Source organism: Rhinichthys klamathensis, unplaced genomic scaffold, assembly GCF_029890125.1.
Source record: "Rhinichthys klamathensis goyatoka isolate OS25496 unplaced genomic scaffold, OSU_Roscu_1.1 h1tg000088l_1, whole genome shotgun sequence".
In the NCBI taxonomy this organism is placed as follows: Eukaryota; Metazoa; Chordata; class Actinopteri; order Cypriniformes; family Leuciscidae; genus Rhinichthys; species Rhinichthys klamathensis.
Window position 1 is genome coordinate 237,702 of NW_026606628.1, and position 24,190 is coordinate 261,891.

At 39.0% G+C, this 24,190-nt stretch overlaps 2 protein-coding genes across 6 annotated transcripts; one reads left to right on the plus strand and one right to left on the minus strand.

Moving 5' to 3' along the window:
• ttll4 (tubulin tyrosine ligase-like family, member 4) lies at nt 1-23,114 on the plus strand. 2 transcript variants are annotated; one of them, XM_056251667.1, is made up of 19 exons: nt 1-111; nt 11,403-12,784; nt 13,504-13,574; nt 13,727-13,772; nt 15,209-15,327; nt 16,331-16,441; nt 17,798-17,874; nt 18,051-18,245; nt 18,327-18,409; nt 18,495-18,623; nt 18,711-18,833; nt 19,008-19,106; nt 19,208-19,342; nt 19,806-19,943; nt 20,614-20,710; nt 20,877-21,087; nt 21,178-21,248; nt 22,747-22,796; nt 22,901-23,114. In XM_056251667.1, the coding sequence occupies exons 2-19, from the start codon at nt 11,475-11,477 to the stop codon at nt 23,076-23,078; spliced, it is 3,243 nt and encodes a 1,080-aa protein (XP_056107642.1). In that variant the 5' UTR covers nt 1-111; nt 11,403-11,474; the 3' UTR covers nt 23,079-23,114. The 2 variants fall into 2 exon arrangements, with proteins under 2 accessions (XP_056107642.1, XP_056107644.1); XM_056251669.1 differs by lacking the exons at nt 1-111; nt 11,403-12,784; nt 13,504-13,574; nt 13,727-13,772 and adding an exon at nt 14,417-14,686.
• Nucleotides 3,049-6,096, minus strand: LOC130085743 (uncharacterized). Of its 4 annotated transcripts, XM_056251672.1 has the most exons (9): nt 5,995-6,090; nt 5,868-5,915; nt 5,670-5,738; nt 4,473-4,533; nt 4,321-4,371; nt 4,200-4,244; nt 4,048-4,112; nt 3,856-3,967; nt 3,049-3,371 (listed from the first exon to the last, which is right to left on the minus strand). In XM_056251672.1, exons 5-9 carry the CDS (start codon nt 4,327-4,329, stop codon nt 3,054-3,056), a joined length of 549 nt encoding a protein of 182 aa, XP_056107647.1. In that variant the 5' UTR covers nt 4,330-4,371; nt 4,473-4,533; nt 5,670-5,738; nt 5,868-5,915; nt 5,995-6,090; the 3' UTR covers nt 3,049-3,053. The 4 variants fall into 4 exon arrangements, with proteins under 4 accessions (XP_056107647.1, XP_056107648.1, XP_056107649.1 ...); XM_056251673.1 differs by lacking the exon at nt 5,670-5,738; XM_056251674.1 differs by lacking the exon at nt 5,995-6,090 and having other exon boundaries at nt 5,868-5,984.
• Nucleotides 23,115-24,190: the final 1,076 nt, after the last annotated feature.

The window sequence follows — 24,190 nt, forward strand, 5'->3', positions numbered from 1 at the left end:
AGCAGCGCAGGCAGCACGAGGAGGGAAAACAGCACGAGGCGGCAGGCAGGCTTCTCGAGCGCGCGGGAGACTCTGAGGCGAAACTATAAATTACCCTGTCAGCCCGAGCCGGTAAGACGCTTTTTATCACTTACGGAAATAGACATAAGTCTGTGTGTTGCATAAACGTTAGTGTTAAACAAAACCGGTTCGTCCCGTGCACGAGGACGCTAGTGATGTATGTCACGAGAAAGTATTGTTAGCCCAGTGTGAGGCGACTGTTGTGTGCTGAGCTAACAGGCTAACCGTTACCCTCGCTTTGGCTGTGCCCCAAAATCTAGTACGCTGTCTATGTAGACATCAGTTATTACGGCTATGATGCCTAAAATCGCTTTCTAGCTTGGCAGGCTAACGTTACTAGGATTTGATGACACAGGCTGTATGTCTGCTTAGACTTCATTCACAACAGTATAGCACAGTTCATGTATGTAGACTTAGTGTAAAACCACTGAAAGCCCGAAATATTGATTATTCATTATAACAAGCTGATTTTAATGTCTGAAGCGAGGGGAGGTGTTGGTCTAAGCAGAGTCTCATAGGATTCAGACTAAGTGTGAAAAGATCAAGCTTTCTAACACTGTAGACTGTGGATGTCTCAATCTTGTGAGCTGCCTAACGTACAGAAGCATTTTGGGCTTCATAGGTGCCCATCATCCCAAGTGCCCCTTTAGTTCATTATCAGATTAAACCGAGTATCAAATAAGTGCTTTAATATTACTCCACATTACATTCAAGGATAGTATGGCACATGTTCAAAAACATGGTGTTAGTATGGTACTTTGGTAAAGTTACATGGACTGTACATGTGTAATTTATAAATCCAGTGCTGTTTTTTTCTTTATTACTTTAAATCCTTGAATTATTGAATTCCTTTAAATAAGAAGGACCATAACTACCCCATTTTTCAAGACATGGTGTTTAAGGCCTTGTCTCTTATAAATAGTTTCACGGTGATTTCTAGCCAGACTGACATCTGCATGTCAGATAACAACCTTTTGAATGATTAAATATGAATGATTATCTATATAAAAAGTCTCCAATAAAACCCTAAATGCAGAAAGTGATAACACACTGGCCTGCAAGCATGTTTTACTCTACACAAAAAAAGCAACATATGCTATTAAATATTTTAGAGTAGAGCAAATCCAGATCCAGTTTTCTAGGTCTGGACATTTTTAATTCCTGGATATTTGTAGGTTCTCCATTTCAGGATTTTCTATATGGCCACTAAAAATTAAAAGATGTCTATTTCTTTTCATGTTACAATTCATTTGGAGTTTTGTGCAAAAATCGTAAAAGATCTGGAATTTGTTGTCATTTGAAATATTTGTATTATATATATATATATATATATATATATATATATATATACAGGGGTGCACATAACTTTTTCAGTGAGTTACTCAGGTGAGTACCAGGAGATGGTGTTTGGTACTCACCCCATATGTAGCGTGGTCTTAATAAGTGCAGTCCTCCTCAGTGTAGAAGCTGTCAATCACAGCTGTCAATCATGACATCACATTCCCATTTTTATAGCATCAAATAACTAACTAAAGACCGAACTTATTTAAAAAAACGAACACTTAAATTTACATCAGCGCGAAAAAAACTACCTAAAATGACAGAAAACATCTTTGGAAAAAATTAATTTGAAGTGTAATTTGATTGTTTAGTTCATTAGACTTCATGGTGAGGATTTTGAACAACGTGTCGGTACACGATCCGTTCCATCTGCACGATCCGTTCTACGCATGCGCGTAATTACGTAGTAGAAGACGTCACGGTTTTCCTACACTATCGGTACCACGCATGCGTGGATGAAACACTTTACGGCCAGGCGGCACAACTTGCGGCATACCGGTATTTGTGTAACATAGACATTCAATGTTTGTGTAACTTTAGTTGTATTTTGTTTAACATTTCACAGCGGGTCTATTTTGATGTTTTTAAATGTAGCTTACGCTGCATTACGATGTGTTTACGTGGTTGCCAATCCAAAATAATAAAGGAGTTGTGACTGTGAGTTATGAACATACATGATCAATTTCCCCCACTCTCCTTTGCGATTCATTGCTGTATGGTATTAGGCTTAACTGACTTAACTTGCCGTGTTTTGGTCTGAGGTCAGTATTGTCAGATGGTTTGGTGTCATTTTTTTTGATTAAAATTTAATTATTAAATTAAATAAATTATTAATTTATAATCGGCTATTAGTTACCTTTTAAGTTGAGTAATTTTGTATTAGTATGGGTCTATATAGGCTAATATATATCTATATAATCTAAATGCGGAAAATAATCTCTTTAATGTTGTTTACAAAGACAATAAAGGAACATAATATGCATTTCTGCCTAGACTATCTGCACTTACGTGAAAAAAGAACTACAAACAAGTCTGGGGAAACGTTATAGAGTATTTCAAACTGACAATGGAAATGACTTGAAAGAAGCATGTGTACACACAGAAGTGACATGGGACCAGTGGTGGACAGTAGTAAAGTACACTTTTTGAGTATCTTTATTTATCTTTATAAAACACACACACACACACACACACACACACACACACACACACACACACACACACACACACACACACACACACTTTAACAGCTCTCAGTCCACTTCAGACGAACACTCTTTCCGCTGTAACAGCTCAGTCACTTCAGACGAACACTCTTTCCGCTGTAACAGCTCTCAGTCCACTTCAGACGAACACTCTTTCCGCTGTAACAGCTCAGTCACTTCAGACGAACACTCTTTCCGCTGTAACAGCTCAGTCCACTTCAGACGAACACTCTTTCCGCTGTAACAGCTCAGTCCACTTCAGACGAACACTCTTTCCGCTGTAACAGCTCTCAGTCCACTTCAGACGAACACTCTTTCCGCTGTAACAGCTCTCAGTCCACTTCAGACGAACACTCTTTCCGCTGTAACAGCTCTGTTCATTTAAACGAACACTCTTTCCGCTGTAACACACACACACACACACACACACACACACACACACACACACTAACAAAATGTATAGGGGTGACTGTGCACCCCAACTCCAGCATTTACTCTCAGGTTGAGGGTGTCTTTGCAAATAATCATGAAGGTTTCCATGTCCTGAATGTTTTCAAAAATGAACGTGAAAGGCTCCATGGCATAGCACTTCCTCGACTCCATCAGCACCCTCCACGCTTTCATTTGGTCATCATGATCCATCAACATGTATGATGGTTCTTGCACCTGGCCAGTGAAAAGCCCAATACTGTTCCTCACGATGTATTCTGCCTGGTACATATGTTTCAATGTGAGGGGCAGCTCCTCCACTTCTACCTGTTCCTCCTATGATAAAGTAAAATACCATAAATTAAGACTACAACATAAAATGTTTTGGTCTTTCAAACGGGGCCTAAAGACATCTTTTCAGCAAAAAAATTAACAAATGTCTCTTGGAGATGGCTGCAATGTAACTAAGGGTGAAAGATTGACAACGTTTACATGCACCCTCATAATGCGATTATAATGGGATTTTAGCAATATTGCAATTATATTTTACCTCATGTAAACACAATACTTAAAGCAACACTATGTAACATTTTTACCTTAAAATAATGTTTCCAAAATCTTATCAGTGGTTCATCAAGTCATAACAGGGTGAAAGGCACTTCTGCCATTGCCTGACGGGGTCTGTATCGCTTTTACTGGCACTACGGAACTTCGGGGTTCGGGTAGTAACTTGGCTTGCTACGGTAGTCGGTGTTACCGGTGTTAATTTAACATTTAGAATGCGTACGTGAAAATGGTTGTCTGGTTAGTTTGGCCATACCTTGACTATTTGGGGTCGAGAAATCCTATAAATAGGTGGTAGGGTGCCTGCCATCAGCTGTTCTGCCTCCTCTGTCCAGAAGGCAAAGCGCTGCCCGAAGTTCTGCCCATGCCTATTCAAAAGTATGGTACTTTTAATGTAGCATAATTGTAAAGCAGACCAATGTTTTACTGCTTGAAATATATGCCCTACCTTGCGATCGAGAATTTCTCCAGAATCTGGAGACACCACCACTTCCGAATAGATGGTATGTCAGTCTGTAATACACATGTAATATTGGAGTCTTGCATTGTTTGTTTTTTAACATTCTTTGATACATATACATTCCATGAATTACAACTTACATCCAAAAAGTGAAACATGGCACCAGTACAGATGCAGAGGGCATACTGTTAAAGAGAAAAATAATTACTATGGAGATTTAGGACAAACAGGAAAAATTGAGTAGAAATTGTATAAGTTTACCATAAGCATGAATATCCCACAGCTCTGTCCATCTGACTGAACTGGAAATGGCTGAAAAGTAATATACAGTTACTCAGATGTAATGTTGACAACCATATATAGTGTCCGCTGAGCAAAATGAAATGGCAAATTTACATAGTAAGTAAAGTTACATCAAAATCTTTGCCCGTCTTCTCCACCCACGGTCCATTAGCCACTGCTCCTGCAAGTTGTCTGGAAAAACATTATGCAAAACTGAATCCATAGAACAAGGTTTTTTCCTTAATCCTAAAGCCAGAGAACAAGGCTTTTACTCAATCCTAAAGCCAGAGAACAAGGTTTTTACTCAATCCTAAAGCCAGAGAACAAGGCTTTTACTCAATCCTAAAGCCAGAGAACAAGGCTTTTACTCAATCCTAAAGCCAAAGAACAAGGCTTTTAATCAAACCTAAAGCCAGAGAACAAGGCTTTTACTCAATCCTAAAGCCAGAGAACAAGGCTTTTACTCAATCCTAAAGCCAGAGAACAAGGCTTTTACTCAATCCTAAAGCCAAAGAACAAGGCTTTTAATCAAACCTAAAGCCAGAGAACAAGGCTTTTACTCAATCCTAAAGCCAAAGAACAAGGCTTTTAATCAAACCTAAAGCCAGAGAACAAGGTTTTTACTCAATCCTAAAGCCAGAGAACAAGGCTTTTACTCAATCCTAAAGCCAGAGAACAAGGCTTTTAATCAAACCTAAAGCCAGAGAACAAGGCTTTGCCTGAACAGGATATCAGTCCATTTCACTCAGTTTGATCTGTATTTGTTAAGGCTGTTACACAATGTCATCAGATTGAAGATTTTCAGAGTGCTGTTCAGGCTTAACTGGATGAAAAAAAAAGTAGAAAACACCCCCTATCATGTATTAACTTTAATTCCCATAGTAGCACGTAACTACATGCACTTTATGTTCTTTGTTAGCCTTAATCGGTCACAGGTCAAACCTTGCTAATGTCCTCTGCTTATGCATTTCAAACCTAAATATGGTTCGGTATTTCTCATCTCCAAACCCATTTGGACATAATGAGTCCAGAAAAATAGCCTCCTTCTTAGCAACTAATAACACCTGTGAAGAACATACCCTATTAATGTCAGCTATAGGGGCACCAACTGGTTTAAAAATAGAGGAAAAACTAAAAAACAATGTAACTGTACACAAAGCATGTAGTGGCTTGCTGTTTGTGACCCCCTAGACCATGCTGGCAAAATGATGATATCTTTAGATTCCACATTGTCCTATGAAAAAAAAACTATGTTCAGATCTCCTTGGACATAATCTTCACTTAAAGAGGTGTATCTGCGGGACTTATCAACACATTATACAACTTACCGGCAAACTAGGTTCGCTTAGTTTCCATTTAGGGACTTCAAATAGGTCAGCAATGTGGACATCCATTCCCTGAATAAAATTGTATGTCTGCATTTCATATACATACATCTCACAAAAGTGAGTAGTAAAAATGTGAGAGGTGCACTCACTTTTGCACAAACTTATGTGTAAGTCATCAAGGTAAATACAAATACATACATGTCTCCTGCCTGCCTCCTCTACCAGCCTGAAGCACGCATTCCCAATCTGAAAGCACAGAATGTTTTGCATAATTACAATAAAGGCATTAGAACCATCCAAACTCTTTACAGCAATATCCACTTACACTGCTCTCCACCTGTTCATCTAGCCCCAGGCTCCAAAAGTCTTCCCTTTGAAGACAAACTGGGCCATCCAGAACAACAATTTCTTTTGCTGGACGTGTTCTATCCAGCACATAGGTCAGCTAGAAATAAAAAATATCCCTGTTAGGAATAAGCAATCATGCATTTATTATTTAAAGCACACCAACAAGCTGTGCATGTGAACTATCCAGTTTAGTTTGGCACTCACCACTTGTTCTTGTTGAGGACACAACCTCTTGTGCCACAGTGGACCTTTATTGGCATACTGGTGGTCCACCAGTCCAATGTCTTCTGCATTGTTTTGGCTGCCCTCCGATTCATGGCTATGATCTACACAACAGGAAAGTAAATAGTAATCAGCATTGCCAAGTGTCATGTTTATATTTGCTATGTCACCAAGTAGGATTATTACAATACCTTGTGGCCGAAAGTAGGGCCTTAGCTGTGCAACATTCATTTTCTGTATTTTTCCTAACATAGCCACACTTGCCACACCCTTCTCTGTCAGGGATGTGAGGGTGAATGGCCCTTGGTGGAGATCCTGTAAACAATTTCCCTTCTTCACCTTCTTTTTGGGCTCCCCAATTAGGACCTCGTCCCCTGCCTTAACTGAGCACTGGCGAACCCCTTTCCTTTTCTTTGCCTCAAAAGCCTTTTTTTGTTTCCCCTGTGCCTTTTCAATGTTTTTCCGTACCTTAAAGATAAGAATATATTACTATGCGAACATTCTTATTCAAATTGAACATGCCATTCACACAACTCTGAACAAACCGTTTCATTGAGGGCCTTGACTCCAGCTAGTTTTAGCTCCAGCTCCTCCTCTGGGTCCGCCAATTCAAAGGCAGCGTCTGTCTCACAGACATTTAATGCCTGTGGTAGACGGGGGTGCCTATTGTACATTAAAAAGTACGGGCTGTACTTGGTGGATCTCTAATTTGAAACAAAATGTTTTGCATCAAATCACAAAATAAAACTCTTAAAACATGTATGCAACATATGTTATCTAGTCATTTTGAATAATAACCTGTTTTGCAGTGTTTATTCCATAAACTATGGCCTGTAAGTGGATGTCCCAATCATCATGGTGCTGATTAACATATTTTCTGAGAGTCCTCTTTATATTTTGATTAGTTCTCTCATCCTTCAACATAGAAAGGAATTGTTACATGCACTTTAGTGTACATTGGCTAAAATGGACTTTACTGTTTTGCGGGATGTCATGAGGGCACACTTACTTGGCCGTTTGACTGGGGATGGTATGCACTTGTGATGGCATGCTTGATGTTCAACGCCGCAAATATGTGTGCATTAAGCTGTACATCAGACACACATGGTTATTTTCAATATTTATTGGTCTCAGAAATGACCAATGAATTGTGATGATGCCATATGCCCTGTGTGAAGGGAGAGGGTAATAAGGACACATACCTCGTTAACAAATGCACGGCCCCTGTCAGTGATGATTTTCCGGACCATACCAAATGTGTAGAGCTTTGACACAAGTGCCTCAGCCACCTCAGTGCTAGAGCCACACTTCAAAGGCTCAGCGATAACCCACTTGGTGAACAGGTCTGTCACCGTGAGGACGTATTGATGGTCTTTCATGGTTTTTTTCAGTGGACCAATGAGGTCCATACCGACCACCTCCCACGGCTCTTTCACCTGTGGAGATATGTAATATTACCACATCACCTAACTTGTTGCTTTAAGTGGTACACCAAGGTAAGCTCTACCTTAATAGGGTGAAGGGCAGGAGACACAGTCTTTATGGGGTCGTTCTTTTGGCATCTGTGACAGCTTTTGACCTGATGGATACATTTATTATTTAGACAAAATAATTATATTATTTAGACAAAATAATTATCTGAAGTCAAACAAAGCCACTAAATCAATTCATTGCCTGAGAGCCATAGTGTCAAATTCCATTAAAGTTCCAAAAAAGTACCCAATCTGCCACATCTGCCTTTATGTTATCCCAGTAGTACCCCACAGCAACCCTGTCCATGGTCGCCCTCACGCCCCCATGGTTCCCTGTTCCAGGGTTGTTGTGGCACTCCTCCAGGACAGCCCGCCTCTGCTCATCAGACAGCACAACCAGCCTCATGAATTGTGCACTGGGGCCAATGTAGAATAATTTACTTTCTGTGATAGACAAACAATGTTTGTAACGTAATGATTTTGCTGCTTTGTTTGGTATTACAATACAGCACGTATGTGCACATGTGTCTGTTCAGGGATGCAAACACGTGTGGTGAAAAATGTTGGCGGTTACTATGTCTGACTAGATGGAACGTTACTGACATGCTCACACGTGTTAACTAAAACAATGCGAAATATTATTTTCAAATACCAGAGTATAGAAGAACAAGAGGCGAAACTCTGATGCTTTTTTTGGTAACAGCCACTAGGTGGCGTTTCGGTAGCCCGCCATTTTGGGGTGAAGTTTCCAACTGGAGTTACTGGACAACAGCACAGATAACAGTTTTTTGAGGTAGTTTTTTCTTGCATTAGTGAGTATTACCATTTTATGCAACTTTACACAATTACTACTATTATTAGTTAGTTACCAACTTCACTAGGCCTGAAATATATTTTGTACGTTTTAATCCCCTGGATTATGCTAAAAACATGATGATCTTATAGAACATGATGCATTGCTGTGTCCGTTATTCTATAATTGCCACTTTTGTACAGTGGCTGTGTTTTTGTTTACATAGTCTTGCTTTTTGAGAGAGAGAGAGAGAGAGAGAGAGAGAGAGAGAGAGAGAGAGAGAGAGAGAGAGAGAGAGAGAGAGAGAGAGAGAGAGAGAGAGAGAGAGAGTGTGTGTGTGTGTGTGTGTCTGTTCGTGTTTGTGTGAGAGAGAGAGAGAGAGAGAGAGAGAGAGAGAGAGAGAGAGAGAGAGAGAGAGAGAGAGAGAGAGAGAGAGAGAGAGAGAGAGAGAGAGTGTGTGTGTCTGTTTGTTTGTGAGAGGGTGTCGGTTCCTGTTTGTTTGTGTGTGAGTGAGAGAGTGTGTGTTTGTGTGTGAGAGAGTGTCTGTTTGTGTGAGAGAGTGTGCGAGTGAGTTTGTGTGTGAGAGAGAGTGTGTTTGTGTGTGAGAGGGTGTCTGTTTGTATCTGTTCCTGTTTGTTTGTGTGTGAGTGAGTGAGTTTGTGTGTGAGAGAGTGTCTGTTCGTGTTTGTTTGTGTGTGAGTGTGTGTGTCACAAATCATAATTCAACTTGAATGGTCTGTTTGTGTCTGTTCGTGTTTGTTTGTATGAGTGAGAGAGTGTCTGTGTTTGTGTGAGAGAGTGAGTTTGTGTGTGTGAGAGAGTGTGTTTGTGTGTGAGAGGGAGTATGTTTGTGTCTGTTCCGGTTTGTTTGTTTGTGTGTGAGTTTGTGTGTGAGAGAGTGTCTGTTCGTGTTTGTTTGTGTCAACTTATTTAAATATCTTACTTTACTGCAACTATCTGTTTCTGCTTCTTTATCATATTTATAGTGTGTGATTTATAAAATACCTTATATCCTACATCACATACATCATATATTGTGTCTGGTCACTGTATATCTTATATCAGAATATTATATTACTGTAAGCCTACTGTGAATATTAAAATACGCCGAACCATGTGTCCTGTATCATAGCTACATGAATGACATTTGCAGCAAAAAAAACCGCGCGAAAATCAGTTTGATATTCAGTGAGGTATAATTAATTTAATGCGCTGACAGCTCATTGCACCTGCCAAACAGATTACAGCGGGTGACCGGTCTAAGATGGGACACTGGCAGTAACTTAGCGGTTGATAGGGCGTCTATCAATAATGATGTCTATGCACTCACGTACCTCTTATAACAAAATTTGCAGCCATTCGTGAGACCTTCTTCTTCAACGCTGCATCCACCAACCCGTCAACCAAATATTGTCTAACGGCAGCGTAAAGGGCAAACTTCTCATTTCGCTCATTTCTTCCACTGAACTCCATTTTCTTTTGCTGTGAGTGAATGAAAGTTTCGCGGTACAAATATGCGCATGCGTGGAACAGATCGTGCAGTGTCGTAAATCAAAATCAGCATCGCAAAACAGAATTATAATTTGCGCATGTGCGTTTTCTACTGCGTCTACTACGCATGCGTAGAACGGATCGTGCAGGTGGAACGGATCGTGTACCGACACAACTCACTATAGCTGTGTCAGCCGGTATTTTGTCAGTCAAAAATAGTCGATCTCCGAATGCAACTTAACAGGGAGGAGAGTAAAGATGGAAAGCTCCTAAAGCTTAGTTCCATATAAATTTACGGATAATTTGTTGTTTTCTCGTAAGTGAAAAACAATATTGACCTCGTATTTGAAAAAGGATATAAGAAACAATACTAAAATTCAGAGTCAGTTCAGTTCGCATTCGGAGATCGACTATTTTTGACTGACAAAATGCGGGTGTTACTGTTCCAGCGGACACAGCTACAGTGAGTTGTTCACTATCTTTCTTTTTAGAAAACTCTGTGTACACAAACAATGTTCTCAATGCTCGAGTTCATGTGTAGAGCCCCTGGTGATACTTCCAGCAAAGTTTCATGTTGTGTCGAGCCTTCTTAGTGTTTTAAAAATAGCGATTTTTGATGCTATCATATACGTGCCCCTAGCTCTCCCATTCAAAAGGCAATTTGACCGAAAACGAAAATACGGTCAAACTTAAAAATGGCGTTTCCATTCTAATTATGCTTTTAAATGAAAGTTTGCCTCGGGTAGATTAACAAAAAGACCCTAGGTTGCATTTTGGCGACAGTTACCCTTTAAGTACGCAAAGGCGCGTAATAACACAAGTGGCATTACGCATTTCTGATTTATGTCGCGCATGCGTACCTGCGTACCAGTTATGTGCACCCCTGTATATATATATATATATATATATATATATATATATATATATATATATATATATATATATATATATATATATATATATATTTCACTCTTAATTATATATGCCTATGCTGAAAAAAAACGGCTCATGGATCTCATAAACGAAATATATTTCCAAAACTGAAATTTGACAAAAAGTCTAGTAGTTTGCATCACTGGATGTTATTTTTGGTTGTTTAACATTGTCTGTAATTCATATTTGTCTTCTGTGAACAGTAAGGCCCCGCCGCCTTTGATTTAGTAGGCCTTCTTAATCATTTTGACATTGGACTGCTGAGGCAGACCAGCCGAAAAATCCTAACACCAAATAAAACAATGCATAAGAGCATCATCAAGAATATCAAATATTGAGGGGGACAATGTGGTCATATCTGATTATTATAACATGTTGGTTATGGCCCTGCTGAAGGCTCGAAATGGTTTTAAAGCTCCACATTGAGCATTTTATCATTAACTGGTGTTATTTCTCTCTGTTTTACGGTTGTAGCCCCTCTACCCTTCGCTTCTTCACTTATGTGTGTGCCTGAACCCATCCCAGGGGGGTGTGAGATGGCAATTAATGGCCTCCAGTGGAGCTGAAGACGCAAGGAATGGGGCATCACGGCCTGCCCTCGTTGTCCAAGCCAAGTCCGCTGTAGTCCATTCACCCAATGCACGAGGCTCCTTCAAAGCTGAAAGAAAGAGATTTCAGGGCGGTGCGGGTGATTCGCTGCCTCAGCCGAATGTGAGAGGGCTGTATGATCAGCCCTACTGTGTCTCAGGGATCCCCACACAACGTGCCTATCCACACGTGCCTACCACAAGAGTCAGCCGCGTTCAGAGCACAAGCGCTAGTTCTTTGAATGGTGCTAGTAATGGTTTAAGGACACACAGTGTTAGATCGAAGAGCTTGCCGCATATCAACACTACTCCTGCTGCATGCCATAGCCACAGTCAGCCCCACTGGAACCTTGAATCATTTAGGTTCAAGTCAGGGCTGTTGGGTAAAAGGGCCTTTTCGCCTCAGCTGTCTGTTTGTCCTGCCTGTCCCTCCCCACCCAAGTCTTCTTCTCAAAGGTTTGTAATTGAGAAGATCATGCCTACTAATCAGTCTTTGCCTTGGACGAGCAACAAGCTCAGGGATAACAGCAATGGAGTTATGCGGCCCCCAAATGCCAAAATGCCCTCTTACTCCAAACAAGAGACCAATGACCTCCACAGTCCTGCCAATATCATAACCTGCTGCAATGGGACATATTCACGAGGCCTCAAAGCAGATGCAATGAAGCCTCCCCAACCGAGCGTGCCTTCGAAAGACGTATGCAGGGATGTGCTTTTGAACCACAGCAAGGCGGCCAAGGATTTGAGGCAGTTTGAGAAGATCATAGTGGAAGACACAAGAGCAAATGAGCTGGATTGCTGCGTAGGACATGGTGCCAGTGAAGCTTCTCAGAGAGTGACAAGAATCAGCTCTGAGGCAGAGTTCACCACTGTTCAAAAACTCAATGTACATGCAAGACACAGGACACTCAACATTCTGAGCAACATAAAACATCTCACAGATAGTTCTGTGCCCGTCTGCCTTATTAATGAAGATAAGGAGGCTTGTTTTGCACCCATGGAAACCAACAGTGTCCACAGTTTTGATATAATGGATGAGAAGTGCCCCTCTGCTGTTCTTTGTGATGGTAAGATGCATGGAGGTGATTGTGCCATTCCAGAGGTGACTGGCCACAATATGGCCTCTCCTCATTCGCCATCTGTTTACACCGTCACAAACCAGATATCTGCCATTCATCTCACAAAAGAGGAAAGTTGTCAGGCCTCTCAGATGGACACAAGCCCCTTGACACTTAATGGAGAGGAGGAAGATAATCCAGAGATTCAGAGGTATGTGCTTTTACTTGATTTTTTTTATATATATATATATATATATATATATTAATTAGACAGTACTATTAGAAATGTTGGGGTCTGTAAGATTTTTTTTTTAATGTTCATGAAAAAGTCTCTTCTGATCACCAAGGCTGCATTATTTGATAAAAAATACAGTTACGACAGTAATATTGTGGAAAAGTACTAAAGTTTAAAATAACTTTTCTGTTTCAAAATATTTTAAAATGTAATTTATTCCTGTGGTGGGAATTGTCAGCATCATTACTCCAGTCTTCATAGTCACATGATCCTTCAGAAATCATTCTAATATGCTGATTTGCTGCTCAAGAAACATTTCTCATTATATAGATTTTGTGAAAACCAGTTGTGTTGCTTAATATTGTTGTGGAAACCATACACTTTTTCAGGATTCAGAAGTTCAGAAGAACAAAATAAAACTTTTGTAACCCTATAAATGTCTTCACTGTCACTTTTGGTCAATTTAATTCATCCTTGCTGAATAAAAGTATTAATTTCTTTAAAAAGGATCTTACTGACCCCAAACTTTTGAATGGTAGATCAATAAATTTGTTTGACTGAATCATTGAAACTTGAATGAACAAATCGTTTGCATTTTGGACCTAACTTAAAGCACCCGTATATGGAGCACCTCATTTAAAAGTCACGTCAATGATCAGGTTTTTTTTTTTCTGTATCGTAATTCACTTTTTTAGACAGGCAATGCTACTAGATGTTGATGAGGAGGAGCTTCCAGATCAGCTGGAGAATGACTTCAGTGATGATGGTAACAGAACTGCTTCTTTCTGTGGATTTAACCTCAGCATACATGAACCTGTGTTGTCAGAACTCTATTAGCAAATTGTTTTTGAATGATGTTATATTTTGTCATTGTCTGACTGTTTTCATAAAAAAACAATGTTACTTTTTGCTCCTCAGATGATTGTGATGTCTCCTCAACAACGTCCATGGCAGCCTCGTCCAAGTAATTAGGCTTTTATCTTTAAAACATTCAGCATATAAGGATGAATCATACTGTTTTACATCGTGTTTCTTAACTCTCTAGAAATTGTGGTGGAAATCCACCACCTGTAAAGTGAAGTCAGGCCTCTCAATGGTAAAACTTAAGCAAGGTTTTAATCACAAGCCCTGGTAGATTAATATTTATGATTAGTACCATCATGCATATTCATTTATCATGAATAAAGACTCTTTCAACATGATAGTCTATATAAAATCCAAGCTGCAGAATTTTGCCACAAAACGCATATGAGTGATACATTTTCCACAAAATATTCCATGTACACACTTAGGTCCAGAGTTTTTTCATCAGAATTTTAGTTCAGCTACAGTATTTTGCCAATACCCCTTTTTATCTTTTTGCTGATTCAAAGATCTCTTTCTGGTAGCTAATCCTGGCTTTGTGCTTGTGGCTGGTGATCTGCCAAAAGCTTTTGACAGAGATTTTGAATGCAAAGTAAGGCTGACTATGTAAGCTAGATTACATCTCTTATATACTTTTTCTTATGACTTTACATGTTTCTCTTCTAGTCACCTGACATCACCATGGTGATGACCAACACACAGAGGAGGACCTTACAATTTTTTTTGTTTGTTCTAGTGGTTGCTGTCAGAGAAAAGCTTTAAACCCAGAGGCCTGTAGAAAGGTCCCACAATTGTTCTTGTATGATAGAAGTAGAACTATCCCTCTATAACAGGAAAATGAGTCTCTAGTGAATTGTGTCATGCCTGTGGAGCCATTGTCATGAAGTGACGTCCAGCTGATGAGTTTGTTTGTAGTAGGTGTTTTCTGGTTTTGCTTTTCCCACTCAAAGTAAATGCCCATGTTGAGTGTAAGGCCATTTTGAATCAACCTCAGCGGTTCTACATGACTGTCACGTGAGTTATGTTGCTTTCTGTATCCGTTTATCACTGATTTATTAAGTTGACTTATTATATTGTATGTTTGTCTGGGTGTTTGATTTAAATATCATTTGCTACGTTTTTTTTTTTATTATTGGAGTCTCTATCTGAAGTGGTTTATTTGTATATGAGGAAGCTGGCTGTTGACAGGTCCTTAAAGCAGTACAAGAATCTTTGTATAAGAGTATTTTGGTCCAATAATTCAAAACTGGTTTGTGATTCTTGTCGCAATTGTAATATGATCACAAAATGGGTATGTCAGTCAGAGTTGCTGTTTTTTGTGTGATTTTTTTTCTGAGAGTATTACACTGTTATTGCCAGATGAAAGCATCTTCAAATGAGCCAAAATGTTTATTAAATTATGTGTCGTGGAATGTGTAGATTTGTCTAAGTAGGGGTTCTGTATACATTCTGAGTGTGTAGATTCTGTTGTCGGCTTGCTAATATATATATATATATATATACAATGTTTTTTTTTGTTTTTTTGTTTTTTTTTAGTGTGGAGGAGCCTATTAGTCCTGATGTGGAGGGGGATCTGGTGGAGAAACCCGCACTTGTTTCCAGTCTCTTCCCTCATATGTCCCCCACACTGTACTTCAGCACTGCCAATGAAAGAGGTTGGCACACACAAAAAGCTCTGACTTTAAAGGGATAGTTCACCCAAAAATTACAATTAGCCCATGATTTACTCACCCTGAAGTCATCCTAGGTGTATATGACATTCTTCTTTCAGACGAATGCAATCGGAGTTATATAAAAAAAAAAATGTCCTGGCTCTTCCAAGCTTTATAATGGGAGTCAATGGGTGTTATGTCTTTGGAAGTCCATCGAAGTGCATCCATTCATGATTAAAGTGCTCCACGCGTCTCCGGGGGTTAATAAAGTCCTTCTTAAGTGAAGCGACGCATTCGTGTAAGAAAAATATCCATATTTAAAACTTTATCGACCAAAATAACTAGCTTCCGGCAGACGGCCTACGCAAGTCGACTTGCCCCAAAAGAGTAACACTTGACGATGTAGGAGTAGCGTAAGCTTTGACGCCTCTCGCTGTTCAAACAAACAGGACTGGGCAACCGCGTTCGTCATTACGCTGTGCGTCAAGTTCAAGTGTTGCTCTTTTGGCGTAAATCAATTTTTACGGCCATCTGCCGGAAGCTTGTTGTTTTAGTCGATAAAGTTTCAAATATGGATGTTTTTCATACACAAACTCATTGCTTCACTTCAGAAGGACTTTATTAACCTCCGGAGACGTGTGGAGCACTTTAATCATGAATGGATGCACTTTGATGGACTTCCAAAGATATACACCCATTCACTCTCATAAAGGTTGGAAGAGCCAGGACATTTTTTAATATAACTCCGATTGTATTCGTCTGAAAGAAGAATGTCATATACACCTAGGATGGCTTCAGGGTGAGTAAATCATGGGCTAATTTTCCTTTTTGAGTGAACTATCCCTTTAAAGCATCTTTCATATAAATGACATTAGGATTCGTTATTACCTTTGTCAGACACATATTTGGCAGTATAAGAACAGATTTTTAAATACACATTTTTCTCTTTTAAAAAACAGCTCTTGTGTTTTAAACACTGTTTTAACATTTTCTCCACAATTCACAGTGGAGCTGTTGCCTGATGAACAGAGGAAGCTACTCAAATGGAAGATAACTACAGTCACTCCCAATGTGGTGAAAAACACCATCTCCAGATCGCACTTCAAAGCTACCAAGAGTGAGTCAATCGCTTCTGTTTTGCGATTGTTGTTTTTAGCAATGTTCAAAATTAAAACTGTTTGCTGAGTAGTTTTTTGCTTGCATTAAGGCTGGAATACACTACACGATTTTTTATATACAAACAGATTTTAAAATGCTAGGCATCAAATACTTGTAAGTGGTTACAGAGGAAAAACTGGGCATCATACACTAAATGACTCTGGATCACAAGTCCTTCCAAACACAACAAACTCATAAACATGCACCTCGTTACTAGGACATTACGTTTACATTTATGTATTTAGGAGAAACTTTTATCTAACGCAACTTTACAAGAGAGGAACAAAGCAATTCAGCAATATTACCAATATATAGGGATGCACCAAAATGAAAATTCTGGGCCGAAAATTCTGGATGCACTTGGCTGAAAACCGAAAATGCTTTTTACAAATAATATGTAACAGCTTTTTAAAAACATTTTTATTAATATTATACTTCTTAATGAATTTCAATCATTTTAATGATACTGAATTAAAAAAATACAAGCCAATAAAATAAAATAACCACACTTTTGTTGAAAGTAACACTAAAATTGGACAAATATATCTTTATTCAGTTCTATGCAACAGAATCGGATTTAACAGATTTCTTTTTTGACCAATTATCCAAATAATGTATTGTCCTACAAAGCTATTATTATCAGAGCATGTGAGCAGAGCGTAGCAGGGAGGGGATCAGTGAATGAGAGGATAACATCATTTTACCAGCGTTATACTATACCACACCATTACAGCACAGTAGGGCTATTGCAAACAGAAACAAGTATACTACTACATAGAAATTTCATGTCGGCACGTTATTTGAGCGGAACTTGCTTTTCCGATGAGCATGAGCGGTACATGAGTGGAGCGTTCGCATGGGCCGTGAGCAACTGAGTGGAGCACGTGCATAGAGCGGAATATTGAGTGCAGCGTCAGTGCGGCATATATTTTCGGCTGTTTTTCTATTTTGGCCAAAAACCAAAATGCCATTTTCATCCATTCAAATATGCAATGCCATGTTTATTTGACAACTAGATTATGAAGCAACCTAGAGAAGAGAAGAAATGCAGGGAAATGTATGACCAATTAAATCAATGTGTTCTGAAATCACTAAATGTCAAACATGATTAATATCATCTGACTGTATGATGGGCACAGACTATGAATACATCTAGTGTGCATTTTTCTTTGAAATCCGCTAACTCTGACAGCTGAAAATCTGCAGACTGGCTCTGATTTTCAGCAACTAGTGCTTACTCGTCCAGACTGCAAAAGTTATGTATTCCAGCGTATAGTCTGCAGTCTGTTATGTCATGTGCTGTTCTTAATTCTAGAGAGTCATGATTGGCTGGGCTGCTGGGGTCACCATATGAAGTCTCCAGGGTTCAAGGCTATTAGAGAGTTTCAGAAGGTAAGATTATCATGTGTGTATTACCATTGTGTAATAGAAATCCATCAAGGTTGTTTCTCATATTAAATGACCTGGAAATGATCTGTTAAGTTGCTGGTATTATTTTGATACATTTCATAATTGCATAATACTTCCTGTCAGCTGAGTGTCAACAAGCATGCATTTCTGTTTGGCAGCTGAACCACTTTCCAGGCTCCTTTCAGATCGGCCGGAAGGACCGACTTTGGAGGAACCTGTCCAAGATGCAGGCACGCTTTGGCAAAAGAGAGTTTGGCTTCTTCCCACGCTCCTTCATTCTCCCACAGGATATCAAGCTGCTGAGGAAGGCCTGGGAGGATGGATGCAGCAAGCAGAAATGGATTGTCAAACCGGTACCATTACATTACTAGAGTTGTTGTGAAATTACTTTCTGAGATTCTTGTCATTGACGTGCTGTCGTTTCTCGCGTTTAGCCTGCATCTGCTCGTGGAATTGGCATTCAGGTCATTCACAAGTGGAGCCAAATGCCACGCAAGAGACCGCTCCTCGTGCAGAAGTTAGTTGGACAACCTTGGAACATATGATTCCTTGTTGTGGGAGGTTTCTGATTTTTTTTAAACGATGTGGTCTATTTTATGCAGGTATCTTCACAAGCCCTACCTCATCAGTGGGAATAAGTTTGATCTACGCATCTACGTGTATGTGACTTCTTACGACCCACTCCGTGTTTACATCTTTAACGATGGACTAGTACGTTTTGCAAGCTGCAAGTGAGTATATGTCATTCAACAAAGCCTTTAAAAATTTGCAAATGTGGTGAGTTTGCTCTGATGTTTTCTGAATTTTATTCAACACAGATACTCTCCTTCTATGAAGACCCTCAACAACAAGTTTATGCACCTTACAAACTACAGTGTAAATAAGAAGAACTCTGAGTATCAGAGTAACAGCGATGACAAGGCCTGTCAGGGCCATAAATGGTAAGATTAAAGAATACACAGGTATTCAGGGTGAGTCTGTCCTGCACTTGTAAGGTGGTTTATGAATTAATCAGCAGCCAGCTCATGGCCTCACGATAACCATTATAAGTCAAATATTAGAACTGGTCTCAGATTCGTAATACAATCTTCTGATTGAGGTTTTATTTAATACAGGGCTTTGAAGGCACTGTGGCAATACTTGGGCTGCCAGGGTATCAACACCACTATCATCTGGGAGAAGATCAAAGATATGGTCATCAAAACCATCATTGCGTAAGTGTCCTGCATTTCTAGTCTGGTTCTGTATTTGCAGACCGTCCTTGTGTATGTCCACACTATGTTTAAGTGTATTATTTTCTCTCTTCCCATGGCAGGTCTGACCCGTATGTGAACTCACTGGTGAAGATGCATGTACGTTCTGCCTATAGCTGTCATGAGCTGTTTGGCTTTGACATCATGTTGGATGAGAATCTGAAGCCATGGGTGCTGGAGGTGAACATCTCACCCAGGTACATCATACAGGAAATCCTACAGCTGAAGCTGTTCAGAATTTACAGCTGTCAGGCAACTTTAGGTCAAGCTAGTAGTTTCTAAGTTACTAACCATAAGTTACACTGATGTAAGGAGCAATGTTATATTACTTGGGTATGTTAATTATTGGAATAATCAAAGTGTGTGAATTGGTGTTTATTTGGCACACAAAGGAGGGTAACTTATGGACCATAATAAATAAATTTAGAGTTTAAATTTCAAGTAGTGTCACTGGTACTGCTTATAGTTAGTCCCCAACATTATCAGTTCCTGTAAGATTAGGATTTGGCCTCATAAATGCACTGAACCAGAGGATTTTCCCAGTAAAATATGCTCATTTAGTTTCATAATTAAAAATTTTCCAATATGTTCTGTTGTTCCACAGAATCCTGCCATCTGTATTAAATATTGTTATCATAATGTTTCCTCTTCTCTTTGTAGTCTGCATTCGAACACACCGCTGGACGTCAGCATCAAGGGTCAGATGATACGGGACCTGCTGAACCTTGCTGGCTTTGTCTTGCCATTGAGAGAAGACAATGAGCCTTCCAGTTCCAGTGCCAGCAGCTCCACCAGCAGGTCAGTTCTGGTTTTACATTTTCAAAATTTGTATATTGACTTGTATTGCTGTATATTAATTGGTATTTTTATACATTACCAATCAAAAGTTTGAGGTCAGTAAGTTTTATTTTACTTTATGACTACTTTATACCATTTGTCAGCAAGGAAGCATTAAATAAATCAAAAGTGATTGTAAAGACATTTATAATGTTACAAAATATTTCTACTTCAAATAAATGCTGTTTGTTTAAACTTTTTATTCATCAAAGTAATACAACCGTTTTCAACTGATAATAAAAATAATAAGAAAATGTTTCTTGAGCAGCAAATCAGCATATTAGAATGATTTCTGAAGGATCATGTGACACTGAAGACTGGAGTAATGATGCTGAAAATTCAGCTTTACATCACAGGAATAAATTACATTTTAAAATATATTTAACTAGAAAACAGTTATTTGAAATTTTATAATATATTTCACAATATAACTGTTTTTTCTGTAATTTTGATCCAATAAATGCAGCCTTGGTGTGCATGAGATTTGTAAAAAAAAAAATACATTTGAAAAGTCTTACAGACCCCTAACTTTTGAATGGTAGTGTAAGTGCATATTAATAATTTATTTTTGTTGTTGTTATTAAATTATTTATTTTTGCCTCTTATTGAAGTTTTACTCTATATTGTTCAGTTTATGTGGAGTGGTGCGAGAGAGATGGCGATCAGACATTTCGACTGATGAGAAAGTAAAGAGAGCTTTTTATCTGAGCCAGCGCTTTGGAGACCAGGTACTCAAACACACCCTGTCTTTATCATATATTTTTCACTGATGGTCACTTAATCTACACAGAAAGCACTGTACAATCATCCAAGCTGGAAGTTACTGTTAATACTAATGACTGCATTACCTCAGTTCCTCACACATTTGAATGGAATGTGTTTTTGTCTGTGTAGGAATTCTGTGCCACAATCCTGGATGTGCTGACTCCTGATGATGTGCGTGTACTGGCAGAGAGTGAGGATGAGTTGACTCGTAAAGGAGATTTTGAGCGGGTTTTTCCCTCTCATGCTTCCTCCCGCTACCTCCGCTTCTTTGAGCACCCCCGCTACCTCAACATCCTCCTCAACCAATGGGAACAGAAATACTGGCTCAGCAGGAGCAAAGGTGTGTGTCTGCATTGCACCATGCTTTGATCTGTACATCTGGCTCGGTTTGTGTAGCTATCCATTTTGACTCTTTCCATACTTCATTTAGCTATCAATTTACTGAGGGATTTGTGTGAGAAGAGGGTGCACCTGGGGAACCTGGCAGATTCTGTTCATCACGTAAGTACTGATGAGAGTGCAGCCGCACCACAGTTGCTGTTTTTTAACAGGCTGTTGTAATATACGGCTACACTATTGGAATTTGAGGTTTTGGATACAATACCAGTACTCGACATTAAGCCTTTTCATGTGCTTGTCATTCGTACAAGTAAATCTGTCATTCACTTGTCCTAGTAAAAAAGTTGCTTGTCCGGGGAAGAAAAAAATTATAATTTATTATGAAGAATCTCATCAGTGTTTGATATTTAAATCTGCATATTGTCATATTTGCACCTTTTTAAAGGGCATTTCCCCCCCTAATCTTATTAAATGTATGCTTCTTCTTTCATTTTAAATTCTTAAGTTTGATCAATAAATTCAATTAGAATAATAAGACACTATACAGGGCTGTTACCCTAGGTAGGGCTGACCAAATTAAATAATTTACACTGAAAAATTAAAACTGCATTAAATAATGTTATGAGTTTGATTGTTTTAAATATTTTTTAATATACAAATAAGAAACGTTGGAAAGAATGGTACTTTTAAACATATTGGCACTAAACCGCCAGTAGGTGGCGTCAAGCGACCGTTTTAATGAGCGAGTCATTGAGTCAGTCATTCAAACAAAACGCTGAATCATTCAGTAATGAAAACACGGTTGTGTGTTCCTGTGAGATGCACTATGGTTCTGTTGTGATCTTTGTTTGGAACTATTTTCGCTGCTGAATCAGTACAAAAACAGACAATATTGCGTCTAAAACGTAAGTGACTTAATTTTAACTGTTTATTGAACTGTTTTCAATCTTTTGTTTATCTCTTGTTTTCAATTTTCAATCGTGATGGTATTCAGGAAAACAGCACTAGTCCTGTGAGATTGCTTAACTGTATCATATGTAAAAAATATAAAAACTCCACATTTTGAATTTTTATAGGCAGTATGTTGTTAAAGGAGTTTCTTTGTGTGAGCTGTTCATTTGTTTCCATTTCTCCTCGAGAGGCTGCACGCAACTCAACGGTGCAACCTTGTTACAGTCAGTAATACATTTATTATCCACTATCGATCGCAACTTACAATAAATGTAAAAAAAAAAAAAAAAAGAATCATTCTCGCGTTTTATTGATTCCCTAGTTCTTTTTTGTTATTGACGTTTTAATCAGGATACTTGTCCAGTTGGGCAAGTAAAATTCTCTTCTACTTGTCCCTTCAAAAAATCCACTTGTCCCGGACAGGCAGACAAGCGTTAATGTCAAGCCTTGAATACCTAAAGAAAAGTGCTTTATAAACCATGAAGTCCTGTGACGTATTCCTATACAGTAGATTGGTACCTGACATACAAATGAAAATCATCCCCAGCAATCTTTGTGATTCATTTTTGTTTTTAAATCATGTTTACCTAAAACTACTAGTAAGGTAGTGGAAAATCATTGGTCATTGCTTGTGTGAACTCTGTTGAAGATAATAAAATCAATAAATTGAGTTACTATATTTTCGTTATATATGTGCTTGTATTCATAGTGGTCTTCCAAGTCGTATCATGGACATAGACCTCAGCTGTCTAGATCTAGGTATGTACATTCTTACAATCATCCCTCACTGACAACATACATCTAAACTTTTTCTCATGACCTTATTCTCATTCTTATGTCATGTTGCTCTCTCTGTTTCTCAGTGTGATGGTCAGTCAGAGATCTGATGCTGAAGACGAGGACTTGTCTGACCGGGAGGTTCAGTCAGTCACCATGAGTCTTCCAGACATGAGTTTGCTGAGTACTGTTAGCCTGAGTCCCAGTCCCACCTCCAGCTCCAGCTTGGTCAGTGACAGCCTGCCTTCTCACGACGACCTTTGAGCTCGACGCCCCACAACCCTGGACATTCAGAGTGTGTATACTTAACATCTCACCTAAAGCTCCTAGTAGAGCTCTTAGAGTTGTGCAGTTCTGCATTTGGAGAAGATTGGAAAGCAGACTAAATAAAATAACTGGCCAAATGGATGTGTTAAAAGCAGTATTTTGATGCTGGAACACATACAGGTGTGTATATATACAGTGCATGTGGGTGGCAGGGAAAAAGAGCTCTTTTGTTTGGGGGTTTGATTGCATTTCCAAATAAGCCTATAAATAATTTGGCTTTGTTTGCATCAAAGGTCTATGTATAGTACAGGCATCTTTTGGGCAGATTATTTTAAATGTGTGGGATGAAATATGAAGTTTGGAAAGATAGACTATTGTAAAAATAAAAACAATTGCTGTCATGTCTTCTAATGAAATTTGTATGCCTGGCAGAAGGGAGACAACATGCTCAGGTTAGGGTTTTTAAATTAAAATTGCTATTTGAAATATGACTGTTTAATTCTTTCGTAACCATTTTTTCTTAGGTCCTCAAAAGTGTTGAAATATTCAGAGCGATCTGTGGATCTTGATCACGCTTGTGGTTATTTTGAGCATATCACAACTGTTTTATGCAACAACAATAACTTGGCTGATCTGTAGGGGGTGTAACAATACACTCGTGCCACGATTCAATAAATTATTATTACTTATTAAACAATAATATTATTTTATTATCAGGACTACAAATATTCCCCCATTGCATTATTATATATTATATATAGTAGTTTAATGTAGTAATTTCACTGAAACAAAACTTTCGTTTTTTTTCTTTTCAGAATGACTCTCCCTGTGCTCGCTATGTCCCACCTCCTGCTATTAATGCACTGTACATATTAGGGCTGTCACTTTGTTCGATCAGACCAACCAACACAAGTATCGAAAATAGGGAATCGATTTTAACGGCTTTCTCTCGGAGCGCGTCCAGCTCGTCACGACACGCCCGCAGCGAGCGCGCGTCACACAGCAACTGCAGGCTCTGACAAACACGCATAACAGCAAACTATCCTTCTGCATATTGTGTCTCTTTTTACAACAAAAATGTGAATTCTGCCGGTATTCAGACATGCGGT